At 41.8% G+C, this 24,756-nt stretch overlaps 1 protein-coding gene across 1 annotated transcript in view; it reads right to left on the reverse strand.

The window, feature by feature from the left end:
• The window catches only part of MYO16 (myosin XVI), a 475,554-nt gene that overhangs the window by 271,693 nt on the left and 179,105 nt on the right, over nucleotides 1-24,756 (reverse strand). The window contains exons 13-15 of the mRNA XM_027590435.2: nucleotides 16,331-16,461; nucleotides 11,151-11,256; nucleotides 3,911-4,028 (exon numbers count right to left, since the gene is read on the reverse strand). Of these exons, the coding sequence (XP_027446236.2) occupies nucleotides 3,911-4,028; nucleotides 11,151-11,256; nucleotides 16,331-16,461 (355 nt within the window). The remainder of the gene's footprint in view (nucleotides 1-3,910; nucleotides 4,029-11,150; nucleotides 11,257-16,330; nucleotides 16,462-24,756) is intronic.

Below are 24,756 nucleotides of genomic sequence, written 5' to 3' on the forward strand. Positions count from 1 at the left end.
TGTAAAAACCTTACTCAGCTTTGATTTACTATTCTAGTGAACACTTAAAATTCAGAAGCCTTTTCCAGGGGACCCATTTGAATAACTCAGCTCTCTAAAATTTGTGTGAAGTAGTTTAAATGAATATCTCTTTTGTTTTTCTTTCAGAAAAGGAGCCTGGATATCAGATGAGATTATCAAAGGTAGCATACTGGCCTGGAGCCTCCTCTAGCGCTCAGTGCATCTTGTTTGGGGGTAAGGATGAAGTTCCAAAACTGGAAATCAGTTTGAGATGCCAAGACAACACAACAGATCCCCCTTATTCTCTGTGGTGGGCTGGATCATGTCCCACAAATGATATGCCTGAGTCCTGACCCGAGGACCTGGGGACGTGACTGTTTGAGAGCAGGGTACCTGCAGACGTACTCACGTTAAGGTGAGGTCATGCCATGGGGGGGGTGCTTCTGGACTGGCATGGTCCCCACTCTCCTGCACATCCTACTTGGTTCATTCACCTGTTCTGCCTGGTCTCTGTGGTCCCACCTTTCCATTCTGCAAATCAACCTTCGAGAGTCCACATGGTTTGATCGAGGTCCTACGTGCACTGGTTGAGCCTTGGACCCAGGACAGTCCGATGCACTGATGAGCTAACACTTCACACAACAGTATGAGCGTGTAAGTGTCCAATAAGACATAAAATACTCTTTTTTAAGACAAGATGAAGTCACCCTGGAGCAGGACAGGTCCTCCTCAGATGTGACCAGTGTTTGTAAGGAGGAAGACACAGGGACAGCACCTGTGACAAGCGAGGCGGAGACCCGAGGGCTACAGCTACCAGCCAGGGAACCCCCAAGGCACCGGAGCCCCTGACCTAGGCTGCAAGAGGCAAGGAAGGACTCCCCCCTCCAGACTTCCAAGAGACCACCGACCTGCTGACCCGGACTTCTCTGTTCCAAGCCACCGAGCCTGTAATGTTTTGTCAGAGTGGGTCTCACATGCTCCCGCCCTTGACAGAATTCCCACACGGGGTCTTTCTTCTAGGCTGAAGGGCACCAGGGCACAATCCGCATCATCCAGTCACTCCGCTGTGCGTCGGAACCCGGTCACCAGTTACCAGGTGCTTCCTGTGTGGACTTGGGAAATGTGGAGCGTTAGGCAGCTTCTCTAGAACAACCCCGCAAAGGTCCGGTGGAGGCGGTTGGGGGCGCCGGGGGGGTCTGCGCCTTCCCGCTGCTGAAGCGCCCTGGACTGGGGGGAGAGGGCCCGAGGGTGGGGACCTCACCAGGAAGTCGCTGGGAAGTCCTTGTGATCGGGGAGGATACTTTCTCTCTGGAACATCCACCCTCTCCGTGGAGCGCGCATACAACAGATCTTCGTCCTCAAGCTCCATTCCACGCCGCAGCGAATATCTGAAAGCACTCGCCGTGTTCCCCTTGACACTCTGCTTTTCCGTGTCCTTCCACGTGCAGGCCAGAGGCGTGACGCCCGAGCGCTCCCCACGCTGATGCACATTCTCTGCACACATTGCCCCCCTTTCCCTTTCCCCAGGGGAAGCAGAGGTGCGCTCCCCTCGGAGCCTTCGGGCTTCCCAGCTCCCAGCAACGGGGTCTCAACCAGCACTGGCCCGTTTAGTAATGCGGGCTTTGCTCTTAAAATTAGAAAAAAAGAACATCACTTTGCCAGATTTTTTAGAAGAACACAGCAGGAAGCTACCAAACCAACAAGCTGGGTGACAGGAAGGGAATCGAGGATGCTGATGGGAAGAAGATGGGGAAGGGAGAACAATGTGGGGAGGGGGGCGGAGAGAGGTGGGCGCCCACCAAACCCCGGCCTGCTGCCTTCTGGGGTGGGGGGCACACCCAGTGGCCACGGGTGCCGAAGGCACCCGGCGCGTCGGCGCACGGCTCCTGCACCACTCCGAGCGCGCGCCTGGGGAGGGCCCCGGGGCCCCCGGTGAGTCTATATCCGTATCACGGCGCGCTGTCTGCAGAAGCCGGAAGGCGGTACTCGCGGACCCGATGCTGCGGGGGCAGCCTGGGCAGCACGCTAGCGGAGAGGTCCCGGAGGCAGGAGGGGGGGCTCGCGGCAGCGCGTTCTCGTTGTGCTGCACACAGGGAGACCCGGACTTTCTAAACTAGCGTCCTAAATTCCGTCCGGAAGGAAGTCAACAACATCAGTAACGGATAAGACCTGCAGAAGCCTGGTATCGCATCTTCGCCTTGGAAAAGGGAACATGGAATCCAGAGCACACCAAGTCATGTGGGTGATGTCCGGACAGGTGCTTTCTCCTCCGAGCCACGTGTGCATAAAACAGTGGCCGGCTCTATGTGGCTGGAACGGTGCGTCTCAAACGTGGGCGACCACACGAGTCACTGGGAATCTTGTGAAACATAGAGTCCCGTTCAGCAGGTCTGCCTCTCCAGCAAGCCCCCCACTGTGCTGCGAGGGCTCGTCTTGGAGTCACGCACTGGAGCAAGGTGGTGGGGGAGCTGCACAGGACGTCCTCCACCTCAAGGATCTAAGGCTCCAACCACAGCTCCCCGAAAGCTCAAGGGGAATTGTGCCCTGAGTTGAAGAGGTCAGGCTGTACTCCTCCCTCGGAGGGACATTCTCACTGCAGGTTTATAAAACCGAGACCTGGAAACCAGGCTTGGAGGCCCAAGGCCGTTCTCCCTCGGAGGTCTTCCTAACACAGTGGACCTTCCAACAGAGCTCGTAGTCAGGGGCTTTTAAAACATAACTTTCCTGTTGCAGAATTTAAGCTGCTAACTTCAACATCGAAAATTATCTCCTCTGACTCCTTTTATGCATTTTTTCTTACCCGATTACATTTAGTAATAATGGATTTTGACAAACACTTACTGCAAAAATACAGGCTTTTTGTTTCTAAATTAGGGTCAAAACTAACTTTTGTTTCCTGAAGAGCACTTGAAAACACCAAATAAGATTGATCTCTGTCTAGAATCATTACACTTAGCAATCGTTTGTGTGCTAACAGCTGTTATTAAAGTTTCTACAATACTTGATTCTCCCAAGTGCATTAGGCACCCCACCTATAATTCTATTCAGATGGTTAATTTGCATGGATAATCTGTTTTGATTAGAAAGATGAAAATCACAAGTGAATTCTAAATTAGTTGAATTTTAATTTTTTTAAGTTTTTTAAAAGACTTATTTACTTATTTTAGAGAGAAAGAGAGAGGGAGGGAGGGAGAGAGCATGAGCAGGGGGAGAGGCGGAGGGAGAGAGAGAGAGAGACAGAAAATCTCTAGCAGACTCCCCACTGAGAAGAACCTGAAGCAGGGCTCAATCTCATGACCCTGAAATCATGACCTGAGTGGAAATGAGTCGGAGGCTTAACCGACTGAGCCACCCAGGTGCCCCTAAATAAGTTCAATTTTAAATAAGGGCTTTTCATAAAGTACACATTAAATATTTAAACAAAAAATATAGTTCTGTTTGGCTTTAATTGGGTGGTTATTTGTTGTTTTGACTTGTTTTAATTCAATCGTTTTAAAAACATAGATTCAGCTTTATTTAAAATAGATTTCAATGTCTGTTGTATGAAGGAATTATATGTACTCAAGTAATACTTTATTTTAACTGAGTAAGTGAGTCATTTCTCTGTTCAATAATTAGGACTCATTTCAGCTATTTTTGGTTTGGTTCCATATTATATAGTTTATACAATAATCATCTTGAAAAGGTTCACCTCACATTTCTGAGTATTTTTCAATTCCCAATAATTTTAGAACTCCTAACCTGGCATCTCAGATGTGCACATTCAGGCACACACACACACACACACACACACACACACACACACACGCGCACGCACGCACGTGCATGGTCCCTGTTGCCGCCACATTTGGTGTTCCTCTGCCCTCTCCTGGTAGCTCCTGAGATCTGCCTTTCTTAATTTTATTCTTACCTCCAGTTAGGTGTTTTTTCCTCTCGCAGAACTGCAGTTCAAAATACTTTATGAAGCAACTGGACAGATCATTAAGCGTTGTCTTGGCATGTCCAAAGGCTTCCAAGATGCACATGACCTGTAGCAACATGGAAACATTTACTGAGCTCATTTTTTTAAAATAAAGGGAATGATAGCAAAGATACAGAAATATCCCCTTATCTAAGAGGTTCTCTGTTGTTTGTATGATACCATATTGAATTTTTACAGTCACTCTTTCTTCAACGGCAAACTACTAGTATCCTTTGCCTCAAACTTAATAAGATAATGATACACAGAGGATTTCCCTTGGCTTTGCTATCTCTTCACACAAACATAAACAACTCAACACATATTATTAAGGCTTTTAGACTTAATAGGACAGCAGAAATGCTTTTGTGGCTTTGGAGGGGAGGAATTAAATTTAATAGAAGTGATAGTGAGAATTTCTTTTGAAACAAATGAACTTAAAACATTTGCTTCTAGCCTTCTTTTGAACGGGGATTGACACACACACTCTTTCAACCCCAAGCCTCCACATGTTCTCTCCTGTTCTCTCCCACAGAACAGGAATAAGAGCTCTAGATGAAGCTCTTTTACTCGGTGTGTCTCACCACCAGTGTTCTCTTTCAGAGGGGGAGTTAGGGCTTTACGATGCTGTTAACAAAGATCTTCAGATCAACCCTGGCATCTGAAAGTCTTTCCTGACATGCTTCTTTAAACCCTGACTATAGAGAAAACACCATTTCTTATCACAATCGATTGTGTCTGTGATGATGATGATGACCAAGCATTTCTCCAGAAAGTGAAAATCTGGAAGGTTCAAAGTATTTTTCTGTATCTTTCAAGTCATGGATGTGAAATGCAGTTCCTGCATCAGCCACAAGGAGACGCACACTAACACATTACTTTATTGATACAGTGGTTTCTTTATAATTTCTGGTGATAGTAAATTTTGAGAATTTTATTCTAAGTTAAAAAAAACTTTGCTGCTACTTTTTTACTTTCTGGATACTGCTCTATTAAGGTATTTGGTTCACCTGGAAGTATTTTATATCTTGAAAGATTATAAAATACTTTGATTCTAATCACAAATCCCAAGTGCTAAAAGTTGTGGTAATAGTAAAATACCACAAGATTGGTTTTTGAACTTTTGAACTTTTGGAGGAAACATGTTGAATCTTTACAGAAAGCCCAGGATTTAGGTCTCTTTGTAATAACCTAATTTTAGAGATCATAACAGTGAATCGATAGTAATGATGGCAGAAATATATTCTGAAAAATAATTTGAAATAGTATTTTTAAAGGTCCTGCTTTTTGCTTCTTTTCCAATAGTTCAATATTAAAGAAATATATTGTGGAATTAATAGTGTAAGTAAATCACATTTTCAACATGTAAATTACATTTAATAATCATTTAAAAACTCGTAACAAGGATTAGAATGAAGTTTTTTCAAGTATTCTGGCTTCTAGCTATTTTGGTGCTATATCTGAAAATAAACTGGCTTGTTATTATAGAAAAGAGACATAAAAGATAAAGAATAACATGTGCTCAAACAGGAAATAGAGGGTAATGGTTCAATACATGTGCTTTGGAGTGAGAAGTAGCTGCCCCCACATTCCAGCTCTGCTAGTAACAAATTATATGATATTAAGCCAGTTTCATGAATTCCCAGAACCACATTCTCCTTTATTTTAACACAGGAATAACTCCTTCAGTGCTCATCAATGTCAACTGTACAAATTCTCAGCTTGGTGCCTGGTACATGGTACGCATCCAACAAATAACAACGATTAGTTCTATTTTTGTTAATAATAGTAGCAAAATTTACTCTGTGTCAAGCATTATTCTAAAGTTTTTTATATATAACCTATATAAATGAAGTAATACATAAAATTATGTATACTCTATACACACATAGGTATACATGTGTATGTACATTTATGCCTATATTTATTTTGATGCTCACAACTAGTGTCTCCGTTTTGTAGAAAAGGAAATGAGAGCTTACATAACTTCCCCAAGGTTGAGAGCTTGGAAATAGTGGAGCTGGGATTTGAACTCAGGCAATCTCTCTGCGAAATAAGGGGTGCTTCCTCACTGGGTCACAGGCCGTGACAGCTGGAACCACAGTAAGGACATAGAAGGCTTCAAACTATAGGAAGCTAAACCCACTGAACAAAAGGCAAGAGCTCATACGGCAGTCTTGCACTATGCTCTGTTGATCCGTAATTGAAGCTTCAGATTCGGGTTATACCGAAATAACATTTTTTATCTTTAATTATCCCTTTGGCCAATAGGTGGCACTAAATAACAATGTGTTAAGAGAAATACCAAAAAAAAAAAAAACCCAAAAAACAACAAAAAAACAATGCACAACTGTTATTGTTCCACTGCTCACCTTAACTTTGAAAGAAAATAATGAGAATGTTGCACAGCAGCAAGCTTTAAATAAAAATATAGCAAAGGGAAGTAAGTAAATATTTCCTAAGTAGTCCCCGGTTCAAATTTTATTGGTAAGATTTTTTTTTCTATTTACAGTTGTATGTTTTTTTCTTCTAAAGCTTTAAGAGCTGTATCTCTAAAAGCTATGCACTCCTATTTTGGTAGTTAACGTACGGTATTTTCTGAGAGCAAAAATCTGTGGCTTCCTAGATAAAAAACAACGGCTTAACCAAGTGGAACCCCATCACTCTGCTCTGTAAAAGCAGTTACTCAATAAATGTTTATTTAAGCAATTTAAATGGAACTGAATGTTCCTCCAATTTGAAAGTCATCTGGGCCAGAATTAGTGAAAAGTACCAGGCAGTTGGTTTTTTCCCCCAACACATGATTTTTATGTTCCAATAAACCTATCGCCACAGAAGTCCCCTGCTTCTCCAGTTTGAAATTCAAATGTGAAGATTTAAAACGGCAGCCTTCTTCACGGATCTTAGCTGTTTTGAAATTGTACGGGGGAAGCAGAAGCCACCTCCACGGTGACGGAGCTCAAACCCATTGAACTCGGAAGCCCATTGCGAGGGCAGAATGTAAACCTCCACAGACTTTTGAGGCAGGACAACTGAAGTATGAGATTAAGATTCAGGAACACGACGGCGGAGTGTCTCTTGATGATACGTGTGTGGCCTGAATGAAAGTATCACAAATCATGTCTGAGACTCGGAGCCAGGCTCTCCCTGGCCTTCCAGACCCCACCCAGATCCCCCTCTTCCCCTCTGTGCCCCGGCGGAGAGTGCCGCTTGTGGGTCAGCGGGGATTATCAACAGCCAACTTCCCCCCAGACCTCTTCACTCTGTCCTTTTGCTGTCCACGCTCTAGATAATAATCTTTAATTTGGTCATCAGTGGAAACCACAAGGAAAACGCTCTCTACGCCTGAGCCTACAGGATTCTCTGCTGACAGCCACCCGGCTGCGCCCTTCGTGTCCCCACCCTTCCTTCACTCTTCTTCAGAAACTGCTGATCAGAATAACCTCCAGTGACTGATTTTCTCTCGCAGTATCCTCAAGACCAGGGCAAAACTGCGTGGGCTAGAGGCAGCCAGCATCCCCAGCGGAGACGCCCTGTGGGTGTCCGGCACGCATGCGGCACCACGGGGCAGCCTCGCGCACCGCGCCTGCTGGTGTGGAGCCTCAGAGCGATGTCGCACGACAGGGTCTAGGCTAAATGGCTTTCCTATTCAGCTCACCCACGTCTCTCCTTTCAGGGGTCACCTAACGAAGCTTCCTTTCACCCCACCTTGCGCTGAATTTCAAGCCTTCTACTGAAGGCTCCACCATCAAGGATGCTCTTAGGCTCTCATCTCCTTAATAAGACTTTTCTTTCACGTAGGAAGTACGGGCCCATCTCTGGAATGTATAAAATTTCACTAAACCCCTATGATGTTATAAAGATTTACAGTCAATTCAGAAGTTTATCCAACACTTGTATTTAATTCCCACACGTATACTTGGGCACTGTGCAAAAATGGACTGGGTAATTTTCAGGAATGCTCTGGACACCAAACAATATTCATGAGGATTGTAATTTAGAGAGAAACAACAAAAAAAGCATAATTGACATGACGTTTAAGCCATACTCAACCCTGCGAAATATTATTTCACAAGACTAGAAATCACTTATTTTATGATTTATGAATAAAACAAACAGGTGAATTAGAAATAGTTGTACTTGAAATTTGCATGGATATCATAATATTGATTCCCAGATGCTAACTGATTTGGAAGAGTTATATCTAGCTAAAGAAATGCAACTTAGTATGTATTCACTTAAGCTAAAATGCAAAGCCAATTTACATAAAGTAATCTAGAATGCAGTTTAGAAATTACACAGCCTGCTCTTTCACAAAGGATCATTTCAATAAATGATTGCTTTAGTCTAAATTTACATCGGAGACTATTGTTCCTTGTCAGTATGATCAGGCCAACAGACCCCATCATTCTATTAGTTAACCTAAGTCTATTTTACAACCATGTTGTTCTATAAATTCTCGAATTCTTATGTGTCAGTTGTACGTATCTGACAATATCTGAACAAAGATAATTTATGCTATTCTACCCAGTTCGACCCAAAATGTTAAATTATTTTGAGCTGTGTGGTAGAATTATGCAGGTTCTCAGTATATAGTTTGAGCTTAATAAATGGTTATGAATTAGAGTCATTAATGAACACATATGTCACCAGAGATATGCTGCAGAACTGATTTATTGTACATTCTTCACAAAGAGAAAAATCTCCAGAATCGGGCGTAGGTTTGGGAATCCAGAAGAGCAGATTTAATTTTTTAAAGACCTCTTTTTCAAAAGTAGAAAACAGGAGGAAATTACATTGATCTATCGATTAAACAGAAGTCCCTCTCATTTCTAAATGAGGAATCGCGTACTAACATGTCCAGAATATCCCCTTGTGAACACCACCATGGCAGAAATAACTCTGGCCTGCAGCTACAAGTCAAAAAGGCAGGGACAGAACACCAAACACAAACACACAATTCTCTCGGGGTGATGGGTTTCTAGATCTTCAACGTTTGAACTTTCAGAGGGTACCATTTTAGGGAATAATCTAAGCTAACAGCAACTGCTTTTATTCCAATGTCATCCGACACTTTCAAATATCAAACTGCCGAATGAAATGCAGGTGTCTTTCTGCAAATGCGTGCACAGCAAGTTTTGTGTAGGAGAGATTCTAGAGGGGCAAGGCGTGCACCTGCCAAACCTCACGGTGAAATGCACACCGAGAGAGAGGGTGCCGGGGCAACACGGCCAATGGTGTGTATCCTCACACACACGCAATAAAATTTACAGGGTCCTGAAGACATACAAATGGTGTATCCACATTAAATTCATTTGATATTATTAAAGTATATCAATTTAGGTAATTTGGGATAATTAACTGTATCTTAGGTGTGCCAGAAATACTTACAGGTACCTTACGCATGCCCTCATTCATCTGCTACCTGGAAACTGATCTCCTACTATGTGGCAGGCTCTAAGATGGTGCCTCTGAATTCAAATGACACGCACATGGCAGCTACTTAAGGTTATTGTTGAATAAATGACTAAGTGACAGGGGCACCATGGCCCAGTCGGGGGGATGTGCGTTCAAAGGTGGCTTTGGCAGGATTAAGGGAACAGGGCACCTCTAGGGGGCGGGACCAGAAAACAGCAGCTGGTGTGATTGATGGGATACTGTGATCCTGGGGGAAGCCCGGAGCAGCTGGCCTCAAAGCGAAAGCCAGTTTCCAGCAGGGAAATGAGAAAGTGATTGTGCCATTTATTTGATGGGTGACCCGGGAGGAAATGCTGGAGCAATGTGCGAGCAATGTGCATTCATCTCTGGCCATGTCTTAGGGGCACACTGTGGGATGTCCAGGAGGCTGCTGGGCAGGAGTCTACACGGTAAGAAGGGGGTCAGGTGGGGTTAGGACAGGGCGTGACACACACGGAAGGGACCAAGCCCTGGGACCACTGAGCACAAGCAAGCACAGAGTGTAGGACCCACGGCCCCTCAAGTAATGGGGTGCATGTAAGAGAACAATCATCATGCACTTGCATTATTCTAGGGTTATTTCCTATAAAATGATGAAATTGGAGGGTTAGCCCTACAGACGGAGACTCCCAGAGCAGCACACTTCTAAGTTCTGACCATTTTCCTGATTGGTTATTGATCATTTCTCTCTGTCTGTTCCCACCCCCCAGGGGTTCCCAAGCACTCATTGCAGGATCTTTCTAGCAGTTCCCGAGTTGGTTCCTCCAGTCTACTGTGCCAGGGAAAACCTTTTAACAAAACTTAACAGAACCGTGTAAGAACAAGAGACAAGCACCTGCATGTGTGTCCTTGGGTAAAATTTCTGAGTTTTTCTGACCTTTATCTTAGCTGCTCAGAGGACTTTCTGGTTCTTCCTTGAATCCTGACAATATTTTAGGTGGATGAAGGAACACAATGAGGTGTCTTCATATAAAAGCAAGTGTTACTGAATGTAACTTAAAATCAGTTCTAAACTGGGCAAAGGGAGTCAAAAGGCACGAAGTCCCAGTTATAAGTAAGTACTGTAGATCTAACGCACAGCATGGCAACCACGGTGACCAACATTGCTCTGTGTGTTTGAAAGATGCTAAGCAAGCAAAACTTCAAAGTTCTCAGCACAAGAAAAAAAAAATTAACTATGTGTAGTGATGTATGTTAATTAAACTTACTATGGTGATCATTTTGTAATCCATACACACATCCAATCACTATGTTGCATGCCTAAGACTAACACAATGTTGTATATCAAAAAATTCAATATTGGGGGTGAAGGTGTATTACCTGCCCATCAATGTCATTAACGTTTCCTGTTATCAATTCTTTTAAATACACTGAAACTTTATTATCAGCTCTCAGTGATCCCCCAAAAAGAGGTGCTTATCGGGCCAAATCCCTCAAAAGAATCTACACACCAAAGGGGCACGTTGTAGGTGAACAACAACAATCTATTACATGTTTTCAATCCAACTGTTCTGAGCAAATATAAAAAGAGTATGTTCAAAGTATTTGAAAATATGTACAAAAAAATAAACCTTCACTTGAGCAGCATTAATTTGCACCAAACTTTTTTTCCTTTGTTTCTACAAACTTTGACTGATTTATGGTCAAACGATGGTCTTGCTATGATTTCTACTTTTATTTGTAAACTACAGGTTTCTTGACTCAACATATTCTCCAACCCAAACAAGAAACTTACATGTTTAAATTTGGAATCAAACATAGGTCTGCTGGAGCCAGACCTGCAGATGAGGTGTCTCATTATTTGTTTGCTGGCTTCAGACTTGCCCGATCCTCTTTCTCCACTAAAAGAAAACAGAGAGAGAAAACCTAAGTTTACTGTTTTGGAGAATGTAGTAAACGATCCAACGAGCAGAGTAAGCCTCAGATACAAAGATGGTGAGGGAATGACAGAACCTTTAATGCATGTATGGTATCATCTAACTCTTCCCTTTGATTGGTTCATCCGAAATATTTAGTACATATGTACTATGTCACATGCCCTATGGTGGTGTTCTAGATGCTGGGACGACATATGAATTTAACGCCAACGTCCCTAAATGCTGGGACATCATATCAATGGGGTGCGAGTCTGCCACATGCTCGGGAAGTACTGGTTGAGAATTTCTTGTTGAATCATCACTGCCTTCCACGCTACCCCTTCTCCAATGTCTCACAGGGTAGAACCGCACACGTAGGTGAATTACAGTAGAAAGGGGTCGGGCTGAAAAGAAAGACAATGACTTGTCCTCAGCTTCATAAACGAAGGTAAGTGACGTGGCCCCCAGGGGACAGCCGCTAAGGTGGGGATGTGTGTGTCCTAGAGCTACACCCCATGACCTTGTTAAATCCTTCTGAGACTTCCAGGAAAGACATTACAGCTTCCTCGGGAGACCCATGAAATCTTTCTAAGCTTCCCTTGTCTTCTCTTCAAAATGAACATAAAGCAAGCAACTCCGGAAACTAAGTTGTTACGATGGTCAGATGTGACCAGGTAAGTAAGGTGCCTGGAACAAGGCGGACCCTCCAACGGCCAGTTGCCTCTTGAGGCTGCTCTCAGTCTGACATTCTGTGTGTTCAGTTTTCCTTCAATCTAGGAACAAACGAACACTCACCAAACTTGTCATTTATAATGACAGTACTTTTGATATTTCTCAGGCATACTTCATAACTCATCTCATTTCTTTTTTTAAAAAAGATTTTCATTTACTTATTTTAGAGAGAGAAAGAATGTGTGTGCATGCACACCTGTGCAAGCAGGGAGGGGGGCAGAGGGAGAGAGAGAATCTCAAGCAGACTCCCTGCTGAGCGTGGAGCCTGACTTGGGGATGGACCTCAGGACCCTGAGACCATGACCTGAGCCGAAACCAAGAGTCAGACGCTTAACCAACTGAGCCACCCACGTGCCCCATAACTCATCTAATTTCTATAAATAATAACTGTATTACATTTCTGACATGAGAAGATTAACATAGAAACCCAATACAGTAATTACTGATACAAAATAATATTCTTACTGCTTCCAGATAAAATGCTCATGAAAACAGTCTTTATTCATGAAAAAGTCTTTATGCATCGGATAGCTTAAAAATTAAAAAAATATATAAAGCTCTTTACTAGTGCTGACTTCTCAGGCTTCTCCCTTGATATTCGTACTAATGCATTTGATTAAAGGATGTTTGCCAGAAAAGAAGAAGCCGAAATTTGGTTCTGTACTTCCCGAGCATGTACTATGCAACCTGAAACGGGGTGAGTCTTACAAGGTGGACGAGGCCAGCAGTCTGTGGACATGAAGACCCCAGAGACCTGTAAGGGTGTGCGGCTGAGCTGCCTCCCCTCCCCCCACCACGGCGCTCACTCTATCAGGACATGTAGGAACAGAGAAAATGATCATCAGTTCTCTTAGCTGGCTAAAATCCCATGCATTTTAACCATATCATAAAATCTCAAAATGGCCATGTTCCATTTAAACTCTGAGTAAAATACAAGGAAATAAAAGAAAAAAAATGACATGGGATATGTTAGGATAGGGTTGACTCTATAGGCTATCACATTAAAACTAAAAATCCTAGCTCAGTGTGTTCAAGAAACATTCCTTGATCTGCAAATCCAGACTGTGATTCAATTAGAAATGGACCAGAGATTTTGGGTGGTGCCAATCAGGGACCCATAAGAATTTTAAAACTTATTTGATCAGTCTTGTCTGCTAAATCTGCACGTGATAAAGGCAGACCCTAGGCTGCGTATTTCACAAGTTACTTGTATGTTCAGCATGTAACATTAATTTAGATTTGCTCCACACACTGTTAGGATAATGGATTTTTGTCACAAGTGCTCTAACAATTAATTAAAACCATCTCTCAGGGCCTTCAGAAAATTAAAGATAAGATAGATGATGGTGAACACCAAACTCTCAGTTATAACCCAGGACCAAGATCTGAAAATTAATAAAAACTATTCCTCAAGATGAAGCCTAGGGTGCTAGTGGGGCCTAAATTATCAACAAAGTGAAAAATAAAATTAAAATTTGAAAATAAAATGTAAGAAGTCCCGCCCTAGTCCTAAGTTACAGGATGGCTATTCCAGGAACATTTGTGTTTTGAACTCCAAGTCTTAAATTATCCTTTGTAAATGCTGGTTGTCAGACAGAATAGACTCTCCTGGGGCGCCTGCGTGGCTCAGTCAGTTAAACTCTCGGTTTGGGCTCAGGTCGTGATCTCAGGGTCGTGAGATGGAGCCCCACAGTGGGCTCTGTGCTCCCTGAGGAGTCTGCTCAAGACTCTTTCCCTCTCCCTGTGCCCCTCCCTCCTGATCTCTCTCAAATATAAGTAAATCTTTTAAAGACACAACAGACTCTCAAAAATGATCTTTAAACAATGTATTTAGCTGACTTCTAAATTTACTAATTTTAATGAATTAGTATAATAAATGCAGAAAACCTTTATCTTAGTCAAGACAATCGAGATAGAGAAGCCACATAAAAACATCAATCCTGAAAGAAGAAAGAGAATGACTAAAATAATAAGCCCTTGTGATCACAGATTTGTTCTTCATCTCTTGAAACCTGAACAAAGTAATTTTTTTTAAAAAAACTGGCTGATACATGGCATTATTAGCCTCTAAAAATGCCCCAAAGAAATACTGCTTCTGCAGAATATTAACAAGTCCTACTGGAAAAGCAATTCCATGGGCAAATTCATGGAGAAAGCACTGGGTTAGAGATAAACAGGTTTATTTACTGAAAGAACTTGCTAGAGATAGTGTGAAATCTATAACAGGCAGATTCCCAAAGGATACAATTCATTGGCAACTCAGAACTTTGCTATGGACCAATGTCTTTCAAAAGAATTGAGTGGATTCAATAAGAATTTAGGAAAATCCACGGATCTGTGGCCATCATTTTAGGGAAGCCCGGGTGGGCCGCTGGAAACCTCCTTGGGGTAGCCGCGGGGGGCCGGCCATGCACTGGTGGGTAAGCTCCATTCAGGCCCAGAAGCCAGACTACGGGCTCCCATCCCACATATAGCATCCACTGGACTCCACACTAATTAATCACCATTTACTAATTCACATTATGGGGCTCACATCCCAGATTCACTATTCACTAATTGGAGACCCTAGACCAATGAGTTACTCCTCCTAATACACAGTCACCTGACACATAAAATCGTGATGCTAATAATAATAATACCAACCTTCTAAGACTGCTAAAGCAGTGGGTAAGGGAAGGCGTGGAAAGCATCTGGTGGAGGGTCTGGCGCTTACTAAGTTCTCAATAAACATCAGTTGTTATTATGACCACACTAGTACACATGCTCCACAGTCTCATGATTTTGTTAAAAGTGTTCCCCTTTCTGGTCAAAGTCAGACTAGACAATTGGACAGATAAAGCAGATGAAAACACAGTTGCTTGATTCAAGAACGGCTGGGGCCACCCTGGCTCCAGAGCCTCTCCTACCCCGGGGACTCTTCAGAACAAGGGTGAAAACACCACTTGCTCACAATTTTGAAAACCAGAACACTGACGTTTGCAAGCCATCTATCTGACCCTCTCTGGAACTTTTTGATCAAATTGATAATGTAACAGTGTATAAATAAGTGCTTACTTAAGTATTTAAATGTCTTTTGGGGGCGCCTGGGTGGCTCAATCGTTAAGCGTCTGCCTTCGGCTCAGGTCATGATCCCAGGGTCCTGGGATCGAGCCCCGCATCGGACTCCCGGCTCAGCAGGGAGTCTGCTTCCCCCTCTCCCAGCCCCCCTGCTTGTGTTCCTGCTCTCACTTTGTCTCTCTCTGTCGAATAAATAAATAAAATCTTTTAAAACAATAAATAAATGTCTTTTCGGTTCTACCCAGGTGTCCATGTGTCCCATCTTTCATTTCACTTTGATGAGTTGGGCAAAGCTTTATTTTTATTTTTATTTTTTTTAAAGATTTTATTTATTTATTTGACAGAGAGAGATAGCGAGAGCAGGAACACAAGCAGGGGGAGTGGGAGAGGGAGAAGCAGGCTTCCCGCTGAGCAGAGAGCCCGACGTGGGACTCGATCCCAGGACCCTGGGATCATGACCTGAGCTGAAGGCAGACGCTTAACGACTGAGCCAACCAGGCGCCCTGGGCAAAGCTTTATTGACAACATTCGGTTGCAGCCAACACTACTGATTATAACTCGGGCAAAGCCTTGAGGATTTACAGAAGGCCCCTCTGGTAGAGGTTGCTCCTAATACAAAACGTAATTCTCAATGCAGATCTTATATTAACACTGAAATAATTCTTTAATCCTTTATCAATACATAATCACATTTCACCACTACATCTTGCAGTTCGTGTGTGTGTGTGTGTGTGTGTGTGCGTGTGTGTGTTCGCTCCAATGTGAATCACCGTCCTGAGCTTCTTGCTATTTATGAGCTAATGTTACCATGATATTTCAGTATAAAATACTTCCGGGTGTACACTTTTGGTAAAATATGAGCAGAGGTAAATAGCTAGAAGCAGGTGAGAAAACCCACAATTGCAGGGTAATAATTTGTATTTTGGACCACACCACAAGGTGGGCGCTAATAGTGGGTGCCTTTCTTTCCCGGTGATTCCTGAGGTTTGAAAGCAAAAACACTCTGGTCCCAAGTAGTAAATCTTCAAAATGAATCGAGTTTCAGGTTAAGTGTGTTGATATTGATTCCGCCACACTTGGGGCTATTCCTAAGAACAGAGATGTTTCTCCTTGGTAACGAGTCAAATTACTTATTGCAAAGACACGCCGGACGGCCAAGTGCTGAGGAAGTCAATAAACATGAACCACAGGAAAGGAGGAGGGTCTCAGGCCCAAGCCCCCAGCGCATCAGCGCATCATCAGCGGGTGGGCGCGCGAGGGGCGGGCTCACCTGAGAATGAAGCACTGGGGCCGCTGCTCCTGGAAAAGCTGGTGAAAGGCTCTCTCGGCGCAGGAGAAGATGTGAGGCGGCAGGGAGGAGGAGCAGGGCTGCCCCGTGCTGTTGAGGTATAGCTGAGACACCTGCCAAGCAGTGCGGGAGACAGGGAGACAGACATCCGTGAGAAGGTGCGGGCTTCCCCCGCCTCAGGGCACAGCTGCCTTATTTCCAGTATCCAAACGCCAGGGAAGCTCCATGTCTGAGACTCATTTGTAACTACAAAATGCCTGCGGAATTATGCCCTTTGCGGCACGTTTTGAGCGTTCACAATGATAAAATAGAGGCAGGTGTCTAATCCCTCATTACTTGGTTCACAGGCTTGAAATTATTCTGCTGTCCTTAAGCAGAGCATCCCACACACATCCAGTTTGATAGAAACCTGTGAAGTAAGCTGAACCCGCGGGGATTTACATCACACACAATGTCACTCAGCAACATTTCATTTCAGTAACATAAGACAGAAAGGATTTTTAGTCCGAGTAGAAAGCACCTGCAGCTGAAACACAGAAGAACTTACAAACGTCTCAGAAAAACAAAAATGAACTTAATTTCAGCGACACAGTGATTTATGAGGATGGCCATGGTGCCAGTATGTTTAGTCCTTTTGAGTTTCTAGTAAATTCTGTTATATTAGAATAAACACTGAATGATAGGGAGATGTCTGAGTCATGAAGAAATATCAGATCAACTTAATTTTTCTTTTACAAAGTGACTGGCCTGTAGCTTCAAGGCCGTCAAGGGTGGAAAGCTCATCAGAAGATGGAGGAAAGTGTCCAGACAAGGTGAAAGTGCACCCATCCTGCCACGGAGGCCTGGGTCTTTGGCTCTGTGGGCATTAGTGGGGCGATGGGAAAGACCTGAGTGAGGCATCCTGACTGGATGGTCACAGTGCATCAGGAGCAGTTTCCTGATTCCAGGTGTGGTACGGAGGTTACACACTGAACGCACAGTGCATGTATTCGGGGCTGATGGGACAGCATACCAGCAAGTCATTTGAAAATGGTTGGGGAAAAAGTTGTTTGTGCTATTTATCCGCAAATTTTTCATATGTTTGAAGTCATTTGAAATCATAGGGGAAATAATTTTTTTCATAGAATAAATGACCTACAGCTATAAAAAAAATAATTGGATGAGTCTCACAAACATAATGTTGAGTGGAATCTCTCAGCCACACGAGAGAACATTCAATAAGATAAAGTATAAAACCAGGTAAAACTAAGAAGCCACACCGTAGAAGTCAAGTCGGTGGTGCCTTGGCCAAGGTGCTGGTGATCGCAGAGGGGTGAGAGCAGGGCTTCTGGAGTGTAGGAAATGCTCTGGACCTGAGGGCTCGTGAAAATTTACCCATCAGGACACTTAGAAACCCATGTTCGCTGCATCTCAATAAAAACTCCAGAAAGCCAAAATCCTTAAATACCGTGGTCCTGGTGCAGACACCAGAAGAAAAGATCACCTGGGCAAACGAGAGAACTCAACCTAAGCCCACACATGGGTGTGGATTTGGGGTACGAAAGGGGGCTGTTTCATGCATTAGTCATAAAGAATGGGCTGATTATCGGCAAAGGAAATGAATGCTGATCTCTATCTCATGCCATGTGTAAAAATGAATTCTAGATGAATTTAAGTCCCAAATATAAATAGCAAAGCATAAAACATTTACACAAGTAAACAGAATAATACTCTCATGATTTTGGAATAAGGAAATGGGGTTCCCAAACACAAATTATAATGGGAGGGATGAATCAATATCAAAATAGTACATTTGACAATTGCTGTTCGACCACAAGCATCATACATACAATAATGTGATAAAAATCAAAGATAGAGAGGAGATTAAGCTGTGTGTATTATCAATACATTAACAGTGTCTTATAAACGACTCCAACAAATAAATAAGACTGGAAATAAAATAGAAAATTGGACAAAGAATACAAACAGAAAAGAATAACTAATAAATATGAGAAAAGAAGCAGAAACTCTCTGGTAAGCAGGAAAATGCCATTTCAAATAGGAAGGTGACAGATATAAAATACTAGTAACTTTATCAATGGTTTAATAATAATAATAATGGCTTACACTTGTTATGCGCTTGGTACTGTTCTAAGCACTTCGTATTCAACCAATTCTCCTAGAAATCTATTACTTGGGTATGAGAATGATCTTCCTTTTTACGAGTGAGGAAACTGACGCAATGAAGTTAGTAACCGGTCAAAGGTCACAGAGCTAACTAGTGGCGGAGCTTGGTTTCAAAAGGAAGTTTCCTCCAGCACAAGAAAAACGCACCTGCACCATGGAGAGTTGTTCTAACTCAAACAGTGACTTGGTAACAACTTCTAAACTTACGGCGGGCTTGACCAGGACTCTCTCTGAAGAAACTCTCGAACATGAGCAAAAAGCACACATGAAACGGTTCTTAGCCTCTTTGTAAGAGCAGAAAACACGCCAATAATTTAAAAATCAGCATAGGGTTTAATGGATGAATATAAAGGATTGTGTTTTAATATGATAAAATACTATAGGGCATTTAGAATAAATTATCAAGACCTGAAACTATCAACATAAAAAAGTGCAATGGCTAATGAAGATTTGTTTTGTAAAATGATATAGTTAATATATGTGAATGTATCAGCGATATATCTGAGTGAATTAAAGTGGAAAATAATGGCATTTGAAGTTTTTTTTTCACATGTACAGTAGTTCCCCCCACCCTTTACCCATGTGGTCTATGTTCCAGGACTCCCAGCGAGTGCCCAAAACCACAGAGAATACCGAACCCTATATACACTATGTATTTTCTTTTATATACTTAACTATGATAAAGTTTAATTTATAAATTAAGCCCAGTAAGAGATTACCAAGGATAACTAATAATGAAATAGAACACTTATAACAATATACTGTAATAAAAGTTGTACAAGTGTGGTTTCTCTGTCTCTCTCAAAATACCTTCTCTTCCTGTATACACCCTTCTTCTTGTGATAATGAAAGATGATCAGTTGTCTACATGATGAGATGAAGTGGACTGAGTGACACAGACATGTGACGCAGGCTTCTGATGTGATGCTACATCGGAAGAAAGACCCTTCCCCAGTTGACCCTGACCTCGGGTAACTGAGACCATGGAAAGCAAAACCACAGGTAAGTGGGACAACCGTATGTGCCTATGTATAGTGAACATACGAAAGACTGGATGAGGGGCGCCTGGGTGGCTCAGTCAGTTAAGCGTCTGCCTTTGGCTCAGGTCATGATCTCAGGGTCCTGGGATTGAGCCCAGCATTGGGCTCCCTGCTCAGCGGGAAGTCTGCTTCTCCCTCTCCCTCTGCTCCTCCCCCTGCTCATGCACATGCACTCTCTCTCTCTCTCAAATAAAAAAATAAAATAAAATCTTTAAAAAAAATGATTGCATGAAAAGATAATAGTTTCAGGAGAGTGGTTGTCATTGCTTTTGAAAAGGAATTTGCCTGTGTTCATAGCACACTACACCAGCTAATCTAAGACACCATATAATTAAAACAAAGCTTTATTTTCTGTTCTATGCAGAAAACAAATGTTACAATTGAAGTAGGCCATGATGTGTTCTTAGCACATCTTTATAGTTGCATCCCAATCTCAGGAGTGTATGTGAACAAATGGAACTTCTTTATTTGAAATAGTTTTCAGAGTTTTGTATTTTTAATTATTCCAGAATTTAAAATGGATACCAAAAGGATTAATGATAACGACATATACATTATAATTCATAAACCAACCAGGGAGTTCTAGTCCAGCTCTATTTTCTTGCAGGACAAATTTCTGTTCCTTTTGAACACTTGCACTAACACTACTTCATGTCCCAAGTCCAACATCGGCCTAATCAAATTTTAACAGAATGCTTTTAAACTCCATCTGTAAAATCCTGCTGAGAATTTCATTAGATGTTACAGACAAGGCAAGACAGAAGAGAGCCAGGAGCATATGTCACTCCTACTCTGCTTCTTCAAACCTCCTAAGGGTCACATCTTCTCTTAAGGCCAAGTTTTAGTAGACTTTAGATGTGTAAGGGATCTTGGGTGTCTACGTTTTTTCATGATAATCAAACTCACATTTCTCAGATCCCTTCTCTTAAAAGCCCTCTCCTTTCCATACAGTGTCAGACTTTATGTTGTAGTCTATTCCATTGCTATCCCCTGGTAATACTTAGCTCGATGCTGATTCTAGGCTTTATAAGTAATATAAATACAAAATAATAATGTTAATATAATAGTGCATTTTAATAAAGATAATAATCAATTCTACTTAATTATTTCTATTGAAGCTTGAAGATCTTCACTTAGGCAGTTCCAGTTTCTGACAGGCCACGTAACCTTCAGACTGGTTATCATTCATTGCCACTGTCATTTTCATTATTAATATTATTGGATGTTCCCACTGGGTCCAGCAACTACCGTCAGCAACAGCCACTCCCTCCCACATGCCTTGTCTCTCCCCTTCACCTTATTCTCTCCCCATGTGCATCATCTGGGAACGAAAGGATTCTGGTCACTGGTAATTTTAAGTGCTCGACTGGAACCCATGGGTGACATGACATCACATCAACCTCATTCATGGGTACCTCCCTTTGCTGGACTCTGCTTCCAATAAGAAGGTCCTCTTTCCAGCCCCACTCGTCCAGAGGTAACACACTCTGCTCAGTCACCCCAGCTACTCACCAAACTCAAACATGCAGTGGGAATATTAGGAGACCAACAGCAAACAGAATCTGAAAATTAAACGAAGCCCTAAGCCTGACATGCTACACTAGGTGCCATTTTACATAGTGGGAGAGCTTAATCTCACTGCCAATAGAGGACAAAGACAAAGTGGGTACCGATCATCTCTGTGTCCTTGAGTACTTAAAAATATAACCTTGAGAAATTATCTCCAGATCTTTTATCTGGAATGGTGTCATTATTTTGCACACTGAGGTTTCCAAGTGATGTATCTTTGGTTTGTGAAGTCCATAGTAAAGGGAACAGTGAGAAATATCTAAGACAAGTCTGACACAGATGTATGAGGGGGCCAATGCGTATTTATGGCTGAAGTGTCCATTCTCATGACATTCACGTGTTCACTGGTTTCCACAATGATAGAAACACCACGCTGTTTGTCCTTTCTAATTACTACCTCGGCAATGCATTAGACCTGGGTTCTTTTAAGGATTTTATTTATTTATTTATTTGAGAGAGAGAGAGAGAGAGAGAGAGAGAGAGAGAGAGAGTGCGTACCATGAGCAGGGGGAGGGGCAGAGGGCGAGGGAGAAGCAGACTCCCCGCGGAGCAGAGAGCCCGATGTGGGGCTCGATCCCAGGACCCTGAGATCATGACCTGAGCCGAAGGCAGATGCATAACCAACTGAGCCCCCTAGGCGCCCCTAGACCTGGTTCTTTAGTGGCTGCCATCTGCCCTGTCATTGTGGTCCCCCAACCCCTCTTCCCTTCCCCTCCCCTCTTCCCTATCTTCTTCCTCTACCTCCTCCTCCTGCTCCTTCATGGCTTTCTACTATTTTTCTACCTTATTCTTAGACTTGGTATGAATCTAGAAATCTTATAAAATGAAATATCTATGTGAATTATATCTAATCTTGCAACCAAGGTAGAACCTCAACATTATTTCAATTTAACCTCCAAAAACTTTGTACATTCACCTGAACCTGGTTTTTCATCAATTTTTCTCTTCTTTCATTTTCTTTTTTGTTATAGATTCTCCTAGACCCACAAATTCAAAACCTGTATCTTCAAGGGATGCTCTTCTCTTATTTGTTCCTTAAATGAAATTCTCTGCAGGTTCTTCTTACTGTCTTTTCACAGACCCACTCAACTTCTGCCCATTACCACCAGAGCCCCCACACTAGGCTTGCTCTTGAATTACTTCAGTACCTACTAACTCGTCTTCTTGCCTAAATGTCTCTTTTTCTCACACTGATGGTGACAGACTTATAAACACTATTTGTATCAGACTTGTTTGTTTCTCGTGGGTCCTTATTTTCTAAAATTAAAACCCAAACTCTCTAACTTAGCTTTATAGTCTAGATCTAAACCAGACTTTCAACTCTTTAACTTTTTGAACTTCTGCTCTTATAGGACTAGTCTATGCCTTCTTCTCAATGATCCTATATTTTTTGTCCCCATAATGTGTGTCTAGACAATTCTCCAAGGTATACCTCCTCTCCCCTTACCAGAATCTTACTCATTCCTTGGGATTTGCACCAATCACATTGCTTTTCCAACTAATGCCTTTCTCAACTTGGTAAGATTTCCTTCCCTCCAACCTCGTGACTTGTCAATTAATAGTGTACATTCTCAATATAGCTATCTTACTGTCCTCAGCTACAAGTGAAGTCTGTGATTATTTTTTATCATTACTTATGTATTATCTCTAGAATGTCAATGCATTTTTTTTTTGTTTTTAAGGATGAGGAGACTCTTAGCATCCCCAAATACCTAACATAACATATTGTGTTTAATAGACTCAATAAATGTTTCTCGGTTTGATGAAGCATTCTTGTTCCCGATTATAACCCTGCTCCTTTTGCAAAGCCTTTTCAGAAAGATCTGGCTACTTTGCTATTTTCTCCCTCTCCCCTACCTCTTACGGGTTTAAAATGAGCAACGTCACTTGCCTTCAACATAAATGGGCAGCACAATAGTGAGCAACCCCCCCCTCCGCTGGTTATACTTCATTTAGAACCACCTGCCTACTGGCCCGTTAGGTGCCACTCCTCCCCAGTGACTGTTCGCATCACCTTAACATTGCTTATGGCCGCAAACCACCTCAGGGACAGGGCTGCTTGCTGCCATGTGTTTGTGTTAGTCTCAAAATGCAGTTCAATACAGAGGGCTCTACACCCATGACTAATGGCCTCCTGGAAATAAGAAATGAATGTTATGCAAAGCTTAATATAACAGAGTTAATGGTAACAAAATTAAAGTGAGTTACAGATGATGCATGTGGATTTTTTTTCAACACGAAACACAGAAGTCATTCTCCTGGTCTATATAATCCTTATAGATATAATCATATTCAATGTTTTAGTTTCTTCTTTTATTCAACTAATGAGGGGAGAAACTAAACTATCTGAACAGAATTTATTTCAGGTAATAAGCATATATGTGATTATATAATCAATAAGCACAAAAATAAGTGAAACGTTCTCTTGCATGTCCATAGGACAATGAGGTAACTTGATGTGGTTCAGTACACAAGTAACTGATTTAAAATCGCAAGGTACTAAGATTGCTACAGAGGATAACCACTAATTCAGCCTAAAAATTAAACCTTATAGCTACCTCATATCTATAATTATATTATGAGTTATTGCTTGTAGCCCAGGAAAGTGCAAAGTATGTAATTCTACATAATGGAAGTGAATTCCAAAAGCACCAAACACAGTACAATCTCATTATGTCCTATAAAAAGTGGGCAGTTTTATTGTAAGCTTTTTATCAGTGCATATTTTACCTAACTATATTTATTTTCCTTTCACATTTTATGTCAGAGTCCACCGGAGATGATGGATATAAAGGATGATACATATAAGTTATATGTTGCATTCACCATTTTAAGTTTTAATGAACTGTTCATGCAAAAATCTCAGTGCATCATGTTTTATTCCTACATTAATAAAGAAATATGTCTCTTAATGTCTCTCCTTTTCTCTATTACATGTATTTCTGAAAGACCTGCAAATACAACACATTACTTGAAGCCATAAAACTGCCAAACTATTAACACCCTAAAAATGAAGAAACCACAAAATCATAGGTCTGTTCCATTTGAGATACAATATTACATGACAAGCAATGCCATACGAAAACAATTTATTATGGTACATTTTCCCTAATGCTTAGAATTTGACTTCTAGATCTATATAAGCATTTTTATAATAGCTATATATGTATATATTTTATGTAATTATTTATTTATTTTTAATTTAATTTAATTTAATTTAATTTAATTTAATTTAATTTAATGTTATTATGTTATGTTAGTCACCATACAATACATCATTAGTTTTTGATGTAGTGTTCCACACTTCATTGTTTTCATATAACACCCCGTGCTCCATGCAGTACGTGCCCTCCTTAATATGTAATTATTTAAAACTGGCTTTTGTCTCACCATAAGATTCTTACTGACTCTATGATCCAATGTAATACCATAAATATAAGCCAGAAACAACACATTAATATTCAGCTTTAAATAGCAGGAGTTCTCTCTCTCTCTCTCTATCTCTCTCTCTCTCTCTCTCTTAAATTGAAGAATAACAAACTTGGAAAGCATCAAAGATGCAGAAAACTCAGGCGCCCTGGTGGCTTAGGCACCCTGTTAAGCGTCTGCCTTCAGCTCAGGTCATGATCCCTG

This window comes from Zalophus californianus, chromosome 3, assembly GCF_009762305.2.
Source record: "Zalophus californianus isolate mZalCal1 chromosome 3, mZalCal1.pri.v2, whole genome shotgun sequence".
NCBI classification, from domain to species: Eukaryota; Metazoa; Chordata; class Mammalia; order Carnivora; family Otariidae; genus Zalophus; species Zalophus californianus.